The 13,100-nt window shown below is 52.7% G+C and overlaps 1 protein-coding gene across 1 annotated transcript; it reads left to right on the forward strand.

Moving 5' to 3' along the window:
- The first annotated feature begins 1,382 nt into the window (after positions 1 to 1,382).
- On the forward strand, positions 1,383 to 11,542 carry AMPD1 (adenosine monophosphate deaminase 1). Its single transcript, XM_086627107.1, has 14 exons — positions 1,383 to 1,404; positions 4,763 to 4,937; positions 5,429 to 5,594; positions 6,681 to 6,717; positions 7,034 to 7,253; positions 7,662 to 7,791; positions 8,081 to 8,275; positions 8,500 to 8,631; positions 8,724 to 8,873; positions 9,568 to 9,731; positions 10,125 to 10,245; positions 10,718 to 10,891; positions 11,079 to 11,189; positions 11,387 to 11,542. The coding sequence occupies exons 1-14, from the start codon at positions 1,383 to 1,385 to the stop codon at positions 11,540 to 11,542; spliced, it is 1,953 nt and encodes a 650-aa protein (XP_086483233.1).
- The last annotated feature ends 1,558 nt before the right edge of the window (positions 11,543 to 13,100 follow it).

Raw genomic sequence — 13,100 nt, forward strand, 5'->3', positions numbered from 1 at the left:
TAAGAAGATCCTAAGTGCCCTAAGCTGCCAGGTTTCTGGCATGTTTGTCCATTTTCCCTTGACTAGCCTAGGTGGAATGAAGGCAGCTCAGAGGTAGAAGTGAGGGTTTAGAGCCACTCTGAAGCCTATGGGTGTGAATCACTCACTTTCCAGCTGAAAAGTGGGAAGGTGGTTGGTTTGTGTTCAGTACTTCAGTTTAAAGAGGCTCTAGATCTAACTTTAGCACAGCATACCCAAGCTTTACTCGTATTTCAACCATGAACCCGACTAAGCTGACCCTGTGATTTCAAAAGCTAGGGGATCAAGAGACCTTTTGAAGAAAATGACCTCTGTACCCTAAAGGTCACTTTTGGTTTCAGATGTGAATCCCAAGATTTTGATATATCCAGAAAGGTTAGGGGCAGATATAGTCCCTGTGGGGGAGCAAACAAGCAGGATCCAGTTTTTATCAACTTTAAATGAAATAGTTAAGTTTAGTAATGTGGTGTGGGGACTCAAACTGGGGAGTGAGTACGAACAAGAATAATTCAGAAACTGAAGACTGCTATGAGCACGAGAGAGGAGAGCAAGTATTAGAGATCAAGACTAGATCCAAGCCACCGTGTGTGGCTTAAGGGAGAAGTTTCCCGCCACACCTTGGATTGCACGAAGTGCTGGTCTCTGTAAGATACGCCTTGGTTCTGGCACACCCCATACAGAACTGATATCACCCTACTATTACGATACAAAGTTTTACAAAGGCAGTTCCTGAAAAGCTCAGGAACAAAATACAGCTCCTTGCACTTTCCATTTGTTTGTTTTTTTGATTCAGCTGGAAGATGCTGGGCCATCTGTGCAACTCTTGTTGCTAAAATCCAGTCTTTCAAGTAGACCCCTCTCAGGAAGAATCTTCTCCGAGTAGCACACTGGCTGGTGAGAGCACGTAATTTGTACCTGTCCACAGCTCCTGTTCTAATGAAAACACCAGCCCTGTGCCTCAGGGATTTCCTTTAAACTGTTAGTTCAGCATAGACGACATCAGTTTCAGTCTCTCTTAAAAGACTTGACTCCCACAGTCCACTTCGGAAAGGTGCAACTGTCCTGGGAAGTAGCAATCTGGCCAGACAACAGGTGAAACTTTACTAAATGTAAAATGAAAACTTAATTAAAAAAAAATATATATAAATTTGAGCCCTGGTTTCACCTGTTTCAGTGCAAGTGCTTGTGGTTGTGCTTTAAATAGTCTCGTAGTTGACCTCCCTTCTCCTTTTAGAGGAGGAGAGTCTAATTACAGGGAAGGGTAGGGAAAGCAGTAGAAGTAATGTTAGGCTCTTGTGCAGTCAGTCAGCTGCTTGTGCTCTGTTACAGCAGGGTGTTACTTGCTCTGCAGACTTACTTCAAAGATGGCACGGGTGAGAATTCCAGGTAGGTCTGAAAGCAAGTAGTGACACAAGGAGCCACAGGGCAGGCTTGTTAGCCTGCAGCCTCTGAGATTTTGATGGTGTGGTATCCTTGCATTCCAGGGGACTTCGCTGGGGGCTTGAGCGTTTTTTTCCTGCTTGGAGACATTTTTGGATAGTGCAGCAAAAAAATAGCATTATTGTTTAAATCTTGCTTTGCTCGTACTGAAGAAGAATACTCTCTCCTGCAGTGTAATGCATCCTGTAAATGTATCCTGTAACGATACCATTAAATCACTGTGAAAGGGGTCAGAGGGACTTCGGGAGTCCTCTGGTCAATCCGGCTAAGCTCAGAAGATGTGGGTTGCTGCAGTCCCCAAGGGATGTGGAGCACAAGCTGGGCAGCAGAAGTAGGGCCAGAACAGTAGAGAGGGACGGACGTGTGACTGCAGTTACAGAGCCCTGAAGCACCACAGAGTTCTGCTAAGAGCACCTTTAGAATTGCAGTGCTGTGTGGTGTGATAGACAGTGGCCCTAGCACATGAAGCTAGTATTAATGCCTGGCCCTGCAACATCAGTGGGAGTTTGTTGACCTTCATGAGTGTAATTTTCATCCACTAAAGAGATGAAAAGTCAAACTAGGCATTTCTGGGATGCTTAGTTTGCAAATGAATACGTGGAGTTCAAACGCCAGGAGAGTGTGTTCTGCAGGCTGGACTTTGGGAAGTCAGCCACTGGTGACTTGTGATGCCAGAGCTCTAGGCTGAATTTTCTGGGTCAGATGGAAAAGGTGTGAGTTGCACCCCCAAAATGTTGATGCCACACTGTGTGACCAGGAGTGAGGATCTGTGGAACTGCAGTCTCAGCTGTCTGATCCTGCTAGTGAGTAGGAGGAGATGTGACTGTAGGTGGCAGGAGGATGAAACTTAGCATCTTTGAAATGACCGTCCATCCTGATCTTCACAAAGGACGGCGAGTCATGGACAAGAAAATAGCAAAGCAGCACCTGTGTTCTCAGTCATTAAAATATTTGCTTTGTTGTTCAGGCAGGAGGATGCAGTTCTGCCCTCTTAAGTTGTTCCTATGCTCTTCTGCATCCCTGCGCCTGGACACATGCGTAGGGAGAGACTTTCCAAGACAGCTCAGTCTTTATTAGATTACTGGGTATCTGTTAGTTGCTTGTACTGTTGACTGAGGTGATCTAGGTTCTAGAAAATGCTGCTGCCTTCGGACAGCCACAGGGAAAGCCAGAGCCTGCTGTAAGGCAGAAGCTCTGCCAAAGAGCCTCAGTTCTGATGGCACCTGCAGTGTGGTTATTTCTGCACAGACCACCAAGGCTGCATTGCGGAAAAGTCAACACTGAACTTCCATCTCTATATTGTACAAAGTGGCAAGTGCTGTTCTTTCTTTTGTAAGTGGAAGGCTTTGGCTAAATTGCTACTTTACTAATCCCTTTTTAATCACTGATGATTAGGCAAAAAGGCTTATATTTTGAAGGGCTGATCATATCTGGTTTTATTTTGTTTCTGTTTAAACAGCAGAAGACAAAGGTGAGTGTTGCTGGGCTTTTTATCTGCTCTGCTCTGTACTGCCCAGCCATGATCATGGGAAACGAACAGCAGTTACATGGTCATGGTGATCTTTCAGCAGTTGGAGAAGATGCCATTTCTCAGCAGTGCCAGCTGTGCCCCTTACTGTTCAATGGAATGGTTCCAGCTTTTTGGTCCTTTGATATATGAAAATGCTATTTGTTAAATATTGTCCTGGCACCCCTGAGCTCCTGCTGAGGAGATAAACTTTTTTTGGTGGAGCTCTTTCCGCTGTGGCAGGAAGTGAAACATTTTGCAATTTTCCTTGCACCTATTCACACCTTTGTTGTTTTTTTGGGGTTTGGGTTTTTTTTCTTCTTTTCTTTTTTTTTTTAAACAGAGATCCAGCCTAAAGTAACTTATTTTGAATGCATCCTGCTCCTAGTAGATTTGATCCATGAGGGGACCGATCCAATGCTTCATCTCCTTTATTTAGGTCGAAGTCCATAGTGTGGTGGACTTCTTCCAACTTCATGTTTGCTGAGGCCTTATATGTCAGCAGAAACATTTCTTGCTGAGACATCTGTCATCCCAGAGTCCCTAGCAGTGGGCCATAATAGGATAGTGCAAAAAATGGCATTTTGTCTTCTAAGAAGCATGTTGGGGCGCTTTACAGCAGCAAGCAACTTTTCTTACTGAATCATGTTTTTGTGACACTGCACTGCTGAGAAGTAGACCTAGTGCCAGAATTTTCCCATGTGTTTGTAGCTCGCACAAGCCCTTTTGCCTTACCATACACCAGCAGGGAAAGGAAGCCCCTGTGTTATGCCCCCTCACTGACCCACAGCTAGGACCTTGGAACTGCAGTTTCAGGGCTACAGGGATAAACTGGTTTGATCCCCCCAACACCTTGGGGGAAAAAGAAACGGTTTTGTTCTTTACTGAAAATCTCTTGTAGGTCTGGCACACTTCTGCCAGGCATGTCAGTCCTTTCTGCTTTGGTCCTCATCTGCTGACTGTGTCCTGTCTGACATGTCAATGGTGCGGTCCATCTTTCAGCATTGATCCTTGCTATGCTTCATGCTGAGCTGCCAACTGCTGGCAAAACCTGCTTGATTAGTGTCCATACGCTGCTATGCAAACGGGCACTTCCAGAGATGTTGCCAGAAGAGCCCTTGCGTTCTCGTATGGTATTTTGTTGGCAGTGGAAGGGCTTTTCAACTTCTTTCTCCTACTTCATAAAGCTCCAGCCAACCTTGTGTCAATGTTGACTTTCGTAGGCCGTATTAGCTGGCACCTTTGCAGCATGCTGCACTTGATGGGCTGAGAGGGCTCTAGTCCACATGATGGTTCCCTAGCTGGGAGCTCTTCAGCTGCACTGCAATGGTGGGAACTAAGTGCGTGGGCTGACAGCTCTGTCTGTCTCCATCTACACCTCTGTCTTCGTCCTGACTGGATGCCTTGTGGAACAAGTGGGTCTTGGGCTACTTAGAGCTGTAAGACCTCTGCCAGCCTTCCCCTCTTCCTCCCTAGTGCATGCTCTTGTAAGTGCCCTTCCCAAGGACTTGCTTCTTTCTGGGCCTTTTTGCGCTACTCTTGGACTGTGGGTTGCATTTACCTTTTCTGGTGTGCTGGGAATGTCAAGGTATGTCTCCAGCCCACTATGTGTGGCCCAGGCTCTGTAAGCTTGTTGCAAATTTTGGAAGTTGCTCAGAGCCTTCCAGGCAGCATGGAGGTGTAGGTGTCATGAGGAAATGAGGGCTGAGCAATAAGCTGACTGCAAGGGGCACCTGTCTGTTAGGGTGGCTGGTAACCAGATGCCTGTGTGACCCTGCACTCTGCTTCTCCTTGCAGAAATTGATGAGGCAACGCGCTCCTTCGCAGAGAAGGTCTTTGCCTCTGAGGTGAAAGATGAGGAGATCAGACAAGAGATCTCTCCTTTTGATGTGGAAGAGATCTGCCCCATCTCACGTCAGGAAATGAGAGCACACATGATACTTCAGGAGAGCTCCGCCACAGTAGAAAAGCGGTGAGCAACAACCAGGGCAGCTGGGGAAAGGAGAGGAGCATTGTCTGCATATCCCCAGCCAGAGCTGAAGCAAGCAGGGAAATGTAGCCTGTGAACGGCTCATGGCACCCACGGGTACCTCCTTGGTAATCCCAGGGCATCTGTCCAGTACTTCAGGGTTTTCTCTCCACTCTTCCCACAGCTGGACAGAAAGACACCCTTGGCCTGATCCCTGGGTGTAAGCATGGCAATAGTCATGAGCAGTTGGAGAGGGAGACTTGGAGACCTTTCTTTGGAAAGATGTGACTTGCAAAGACCATACTTGAAAGTCTGTGGCTACTTTGTGTGCTGTGGCCTCTGCTCTTGACAGTGTCTGAAGTGCTCAGAAAGCACCAGTGAGATGATTCATGTTGTGCACAGTGGGAAATATGGCTGTGACAAGTGCCCCAATCCTGCACCTCTGTGTGGCCATGGAATCGGGGCTGTTTGCCTGAGGCTTTCCTCCCTGGCAGGAAGAAGCACAAGCTCCGTTTGAAGACAATCGCGTTGGCAGTCCCTGTGGCTCAGAAGTCTATAACCAGACTGTCCACTATTGATGAAGCCATCTCTACCTCCTCCCTATACCAGACTGTGCCCGACTTCCAGCGGGTGCAGATCACAGGGGATTATGCCTCCGGGGTAGGTACTTGCATGGCTGTACCCTTCCCCATGCTGACGACACCTCATCTAGTCCCTGCCTGTCCCTCAGTAGTGCCCAGTGTCACAGAACCAGGTGTAGTGGGGATGGCCCGTGTCTTCCAGCTCGGTCTGTGTCTCATGAGCATCTGATGGTGCCCTGCTGCATCCCTGGAGGATCTGGAGCTGAATTCCTTAGCAGGAGTCAGTGGGGTGCTGCATGCTTCCCATGGCATTCTCCAGACAGGGAAGAGGAGAGGCCATGGCAGGCCAGGCTATGCTCATTCTGTCACAGCCTGCTCCTGCTCACGCACAGCTATATCTGTCTGAGATCTGTGCATGTCACTGAATCCCCGAGTGGTTGAGGTTGGCAGAGACCTCCAGAGGTCATCTGGTCCAAACCCCCAGCTCAAGCAGGGTCACCTACAACAGCCAGTTGACCAGGACTGCTATCACATCCTGTGATAATTCCTCCTCTCCTCCACAGCCTACTCCTACATTTGCACTGCTCTGAGATACTGCTGGCAGGTTGCTCCCTCCTGGGCTGGAGCAGGTTGTTCAGCTTGGAGTTGCGTAGCAGAGGAGCAATTGGGGAGGCTGAAAGTCCCTCCATGCACAGGCACACTCATTCTGCCATGGCTGTAGCTAGCTGCAGGTACTGCATGGTATGCTTCCGTGCTGCTCCAGTCTGACTGCTCTTGACTGCCCAAAACACTTGTCTGTGCAGTAAATCAAAAATTCTTGACACATTGAGTCAGTGTGTGGTGTTAGCCCTGCTTCAGTTTCAGCCTGGGCTCCAAAAATAGCTTTTAGTGTTTCACCCAGGCCTGGCTTCTGTTTCAATGCCCACTGCAATTTGCAGTGAGGAATGTAAGGGGGCACGACAGCTGGAATTCCTTGGTTCTGGCACAAGGAACTTCCCTTTGCCATGTCTGGGGCTTTGCCTATCATTCCTCAGGCAGAGCACAGGTGGGGAGGGTGATAAGGGATGTATCTTGTCCTCTTTACATCTTGGTGCACCACGGTACCTGTCCTTCAGGCAGTTAGGTTCCAGTTGTGCGACTGCGTTCAGCAGCAGCCCTCTTGCAGGTGACAATCGAAGATTTGAAGTTGTCTGCAAAGGCCTGTACCGTGCCCTGTGCATCCGGGAGAAGTACATGCAGCAGTCTGTGCAGAGGTTCCCCAGGACCCCGTCCCAGTACCTGCGTGCTATCGAAGGCGAGGTCTGGAAGGCGAGTGACACTGGCCCAGGTACATCCAGGCATTGGGGGGGTTCCCTCTGGCTTCAGCAGGGGGTGGGCAGGGCTCAGAAAAGGGTTGCGGCAGTGCTCCTCAGGGGAGTCACAGTGGCACGGCTGCCCTGCCCGCTGTGCAGGAGCACCGCAGGCTGGTGGGATTGTGGCTGGCAGCCTGTGCCTCATGGTATTCTCCCTTTGGTTCAGTGTTCACTCCGCCAGTGAAGGAAGGACAGGATCCCTTTGAAACTGGGAATCTCCCCGAGGACCTGGGATACCATGTCCAGATGAAGGATGGGGTAGTTTACATCTATGGAGACAAGGCAGCAGTTGGCAGAAATGAGCCAAAGGACCTGCCCTACCCCAGCCTGGAGCACTTCGTTGATGACATGAACTTCATCTTGGCCCTGATCGCACAGGGGCCCGTGTAAGTCACAGCGCAGCGCTGCTGGTGCAGCTGAGCCAGTCTTGTCTTAGTGGGCAGAGGGAGGTCGGGGCAACACCAGGGCTGCCCCTTGCACTTCCCGGGAGGAGGGAGGGACCTGCCGAGGCCATACCTGCAGCCTGCTGGCTGCCAAAGCATTCTTGGCCCTTGTCAGCCATCTTGACTGGTTTCTTAAGCAAAGTCAGCATTCAGGGACTGGAGACATGCCCTGCAGGGTGCTCATGCTGGGCAGGCTGTCCTTCGCAGCTCAGGAATAGAGCCAGGAGAAGCAGCCTAGGGAGGCAGGCCATGAGCTCCTCCACCTCCGCTGAAAGCTGCATCTCTGTGTCTGACGGGTGTGTGTTGAGGGATAAGGAGCCCAGTCACTGTTCTGCCCTTTGCTTTCACCAGTAAGACCTACACTCATCGGCGCCTGAAGTTCCTCTCATCCAAGTTCCAAGTGCATGAAATGCTAAATGAGATGGAGGAGATGAAAGAGCTGAAGAACAACCCCCACCGGGACTTCTACAACTGCCGGAAGGTAAATGTCAAGGCTTACAACTCTAGTGATTCTGAAGACAAGCTGTCTGGGTGCCTTCCCCTCCCTGAAAACTGGATATTAGAGTCAAGGTCTGTGGCACCTACACTGTTCCTGCTAATGGGATGGTGCTGACTAGGCTGCTCTTGGCCTGGGCCTACTGTGTTCACCTGCGGGGCTGAGCCACCCTTCCCACACAACCTGGGCTCACCTAAGGGGTTTGCTACCCTCCCTGTTATGGTACTCGAGCGTTCCATCTTGAAGCTAGATAGCTGTCCCTCTGGTTTTCCAGGTGGACACACACATCCATGCTGCAGCCTGCATGAACCAGAAGCATCTTCTGCGTTTCATCAAGAAATCATACCGTGTAGATGCTGACCGTGTAGTTTATGATGCCAAGGGCAAACAGCTCACCCTAAAACAGCTTTTCCAGCAGCTCAATCTGCACCCTTATGCCCTGACAGTGGATTCCCTGGATGTCCATGCTGTAAGTAAGTGGTGGGGCATTTACTGTAAGACCACGCTCAGGTCACTCTCATCCACCCCCATAGGCATATGTGTTTGTATGACATGTTGTGCATGTTAGTGTTCGTGGCAGGGTGTAGCAGCTCCTGGTTTTTCCATTTGGGCTATTTGGATCAGTCCCTGCTCAGCTGATATGCTTGGACCCAGTGTGTGTGTAGTGTTTGCCCCTGATCCTCTCTGCTCCAGGGGCGGCAGACATTTCAACGTTTTGACAAGTTCAATGACAAGTACAACCCCGTGGGTGCCAGTGAGCTGCGTGACCTCTACCTGAAGACAGAGAATGCCATCAATGGCGAGTACTTTGCTACCATCATCAAGGTGAGGGTACAGAAGGAGAAGAGCAGTTAAGCTGTGGTGCTGCTATGCCCAGGGGCTGGAGGGTCTCCATGCAACTCTGTTCTGGTTTGCAGGAGGTTGGCGCAGATCTGGAGGATGCCAAGTACCAGTACGCAGAGCCTCGCCTCTCAATCTACGGGCGATCAGCTGAGGAGTGGCTCAAGCTAGCCAACTGGTTCACCAAACATCGCGTCTATTCCCCCAACATGAAGTGGATGATCCAAGTACCCAGGATTTAGTATGTGCTGTGGGTCTGAGAGAGCACCGTGCCTTACAGTGCACTGTATTTCATTTTTTATCCTGAAGGGCTTATGGGGACAGTGGGCCATGTTGTTCCCCTGCTAGTAGCCAATTCCTGTCTCTGTTCACAGTGATGTGTTCAGGTCTAAGAATTTCCTCCCACACTTTGGGAAGATGCTGGAAAATATCTTTGTTCCTGTGTTTGAGGCAACTGTCAATCCTCAAGCCCACAAAGAGCTGAGTGTCTTTCTAAGCCACGTGAGTGTCGCGTGATGATGTTGTCAGGGTGTGGTGAGCACTCAGATTCCTGCTTGTGCTCAAGATATGGCTTATTGACCCCAATGTGGAAAATGTCATCAGTGGACTTGTGGCCCTACTCCCATATTCTGGGAAAGGGGGTGTGTGTCCAGAAGTGCTGGGAGGGATCAAGCTCCCTGGTGTGGCTGCTGTGAGAAATGCCATCCACTCTCCTCCTGGAGAAGTGGTTTGGTGTGAGCTTTACTTCTAGCCCTCGATAGAAGGCTAACCCTTGCCGCTGACTCTGCTCTTGAGTGGGGCAGGGGTACAGGCTACAGCTGGGCTACGGCAAGCTGCAGTGGGGCAGGGTGAGCCAGCCTACCTGGGCACCATGAGGTGGAGAGCTTTGAGATGCAGCTTTTTTGTTACCTTGCCAAGCAGATCACTGGCTTCGACAGCGTGGATGATGAATCCAAGCATAGCGGGCACATGTTTTGCACTAAAAGCCCAAAGCCAGAGCAGTGGACTTCTCAGAAGAACCCATCCTACACCTACTACATATACTATATGTACGCCAACATCCTGGTGCTTAACAATCTACGCAGGTGAGGCCCAGGACCTGCTAAGGGACCTGCAATGGGCTGGCAGAAGGGGGGCTGCCTCATGAGTTGTCTCTGTTCTTTGATCGTTGGTGTGGAAGAAATGGGGCCCTCCTTGCTCTGCAACCAGTGTAGTTTGTAGCTTCATGTCCCAGAGCAATTTCCAAATCCTCCTCGGTAGGAAGTGTGACGAACTGGGGTGAAAACTTTGGGATTGCAGAGACGCATCTATTGCATGCATAAAGGAGAAAGGAGAACAAGTGATGTGCTCCTAGATCAAGCTGAATTCTTGGGGCCCACTGGTAGGGGCAGAACTGGACCTGAAGTCAGGGAATCTTGCATTGCATGTCACCTAACCCTGCTGCTTGCCTGCTCTGAGTCCTTCTTCCATGTACCTAGGCAACGTGGTATGAACACGTTCCTCTTCCGTCCGCACTGTGGGGAAGCCGGGGCCATCACGCATCTGCTTGCAGCCTTCATGACAGCAGATAATATCTCCCATGGTCTCAACCTCAGCAAGGTAAGTGGAGTAGTCTGCCACAGAGCAGACTGGGCATGGCAGAGGAGAACACGTTCACAGCTGGCCTCCACTGTAGCTGACAGTTAATTGTGCCTCTGCTTTAGACTGGCACAGCCTGCCTTCAAGCAGATGTTACGTGATTCTCTGGGTTTCTCCAGGCACGTTTGGGGATGTAGCTGAGAAATGTATTCAGATTTCAGGGGTTCACCCTCACAGACCTACCACTGGATATGTCTGTTATCATTGGAGCCAGCTGCATTCTGCAGTCAGACAGGTTAGAACTCACTTGGCCTCTGGTGCTCCATGTGGGCCCTGGAGGACTGATAGATTGCCTGTCTCTTTTCTTGCACACATGAGCTCTGTGCACCAGATTTCCCGGCTGGAGTACTGAGCTGATCTGAGGAGGGACCCCAGAGAGGTGGAGGGTGCAGCAACTTTTTCCCTAACCTGGCAAATCTGCTCATTTTTGCAGAGCCCGGTGTTGCAATATCTGTACTTCCTTGCCCAAATTCCCATTGCTATGTCCCCACTCAGCAACAACAGTCTCTTCCTGGAGTATGCAAAGAATCCATTGCCTAGCTTCCACCAGAAGGGCCTCATGGTGTCCCTTTCTACAGATGACCCCATGCAGTTTCATTACACCAAGGTACAGTGTGAGCTGATCCCCTCCTGCTGTCTGAGCACTGGGGCTGCGACTGTGTGCGCCTCGTTTGTCGCGGAAGCCAGCAGCGTCTGCAGGGGGGCCAGCAGCGTCTGCAGGGGGGCCAGCACGCTGGGCCACCTCTGGGGCAGCCCTTGCAGCGGCTGGCCTCTGACACAGCCTGTGGCTGCAGGAGCCCCTGATGGAGGAGTACGCCATTGCTGCCCAGGTCTTCAAGCTCAGCACCTGTGACATGTGTGAGATCGCCAGAAACAGCGTCCTGCAGTGCGGCCTGTCCCATGAGGTAGGTGCCCCTCGGGAGGGCGGGCTCGGGATGCCCGCGGCGGGCTCTGCCTGCGGGACACACGGGGCCGGGACAGCGCTCCGTGCGCGCAGGGCAAGGCTTCTCTGCGAGGCCGAGGGAGCCCGGCGGCTGCCAGCGCGCCCCTCGGGGGCTGCCGCACGGGCTGGGGTCTGCAGCGCCGTCCTTGTCCGCGGCAGGAGAAGGTGAGGTTCCTGGGCGAGAACTACATGGAAGAGGGGCCCGAAGGCAACGACATCCGCAAGACCAACGTGCCCCAGATCCGCGCGGCCTACCGCTACGAGACCTGGTGCTACGAGCTCAGCATCATCGCCGAGGGCCTCAAGCCCAGCTAGGGGGGGGCGGGCTGCGGCCCTCGGGGCTCGCGGCGGGAGCCGGACCGGCGGGACGCGGCGCCTCGGGGTGCGGGCGCGCGCGCAATAAAACCAGCCTATCGGAGACGTGCGCTGTGCGGCGGGGCGGGGCCTCCGCCTGACTGATGGCCGCGCGAGCCAATGGACGGCAGATCGAGCCGATCCGGGAGCGTCCCGCGGCGGAGGGGCGGGGCCGGGCGGCGCTGCGCGCAGGCGCGGCGGGACGGCTCGCGCGCTCCGGCCCCGGGGGTGCGGACCGGCGGCTCCGCCCGGCGGTCACCGGGCCTTCCCGGGGGGCGGCCGGTCCGATCGCTGCCGGCCCGGCCCCCGCGCGGGCCTGGACTGCTGGGATCGGGTAAGGAAGCGCTGCGGCGTCGTGTCCCGCCCCTGGACGGGGAGGCGAGCGTTGTGCTGCAGCCCCACGGCGGCCCGGTGGGTGCGCGGCGGCCCTGCGGGGTGGCCGGTGCTCGGCAGTCCCGGCTGGAGCTCCGCCAGCCGCAGAGCTCTCGAGGGCCCGTGACAGGCCCGCAGCTCTGTCCCGACGGTTCCCCGTGACAGGGCCGCAGCTCTGTCCTGACAGTTCCCAGTGACAGGCCCGCAGCTCCCAGTCCCAAGGGTTCCCTGTCACCCGGGCAGGCAGGGAAGCGGCGACAGGACCCTTTCCCCGTGTGCCGGGCAGGGCAGCGAGTGAACGACCGAGCAGGAGCTGAACCCGTGGAGGAAGTGGGCGCCTGCCCATGCCCACCAGCTGCCTCAGATGAGTCACCGGCCTCGTGTCCTACCACAGTCCGTCGTCTGTCCTGTTCGTCCCGGAGAAGGGCGGGGAGGAGGGATCGTGTCAGTGTATACGAATGCCTGAAGAGAGGAAGCAAAGACGACCCAGCCAGGCTCTTTCCAGTGGTGCCCAGTGATGGGACCGGGGGTGATGGGCACAAACTGATCCATGGGAGGATCCCTCTAAACGTTGGGAAACACTTTTTCACTCTCAGGGTGACTGAGCACTGGCACAGGTTCCCCAGGGAGGCTGTAGAGTCTCCCTCCTTGGAGATACTCAAAAGCTGGCTGAACGTGGTCCTGGGCAACCTGCTGTAGGTGTTCCTACTTGAGCAGGGGGTTGGATGAGGTGATCTCCAGAGGTCCTTTCCCACCTCAACCACTCCGTGATTCTGTACAGAGTTTATTTAGGGCAAATTATTTACTAGTAGGCTATGATGTTTTAGGTAGCACTAGATATTTGTGCTTTGTTGCACTGAAGTATGTAGGCCTGAGTAGTTACAGAGGTCCTTTGTGGCAGTACTGTCCTAGGGCATGGGGTCTAGACTGGCATGCTGGACCAGTTTCTCCTTTTCTTTCCCAGTTCACTCTGCAGACCCTTCTGTTCCAGTTACCATGGTTGAACGCAGCCTGGCTGAGTGGGCACCTGTCTACCGTGGCTCTGATAGAGCCGTAGTAATGGTGTGAGCTCTTCCTCGTGACAGCTGGGACTTGCATCAACCCTAATAACAGAAGAAAAGTCGGAGAGAAGTTGCAGGAAAAACAG

This window comes from Tauraco erythrolophus, chromosome 27, assembly GCF_009769465.1.
Source record: "Tauraco erythrolophus isolate bTauEry1 chromosome 27, bTauEry1.pri, whole genome shotgun sequence".
In the NCBI taxonomy this organism is placed as follows: Eukaryota; Metazoa; Chordata; class Aves; order Musophagiformes; family Musophagidae; genus Tauraco; species Tauraco erythrolophus.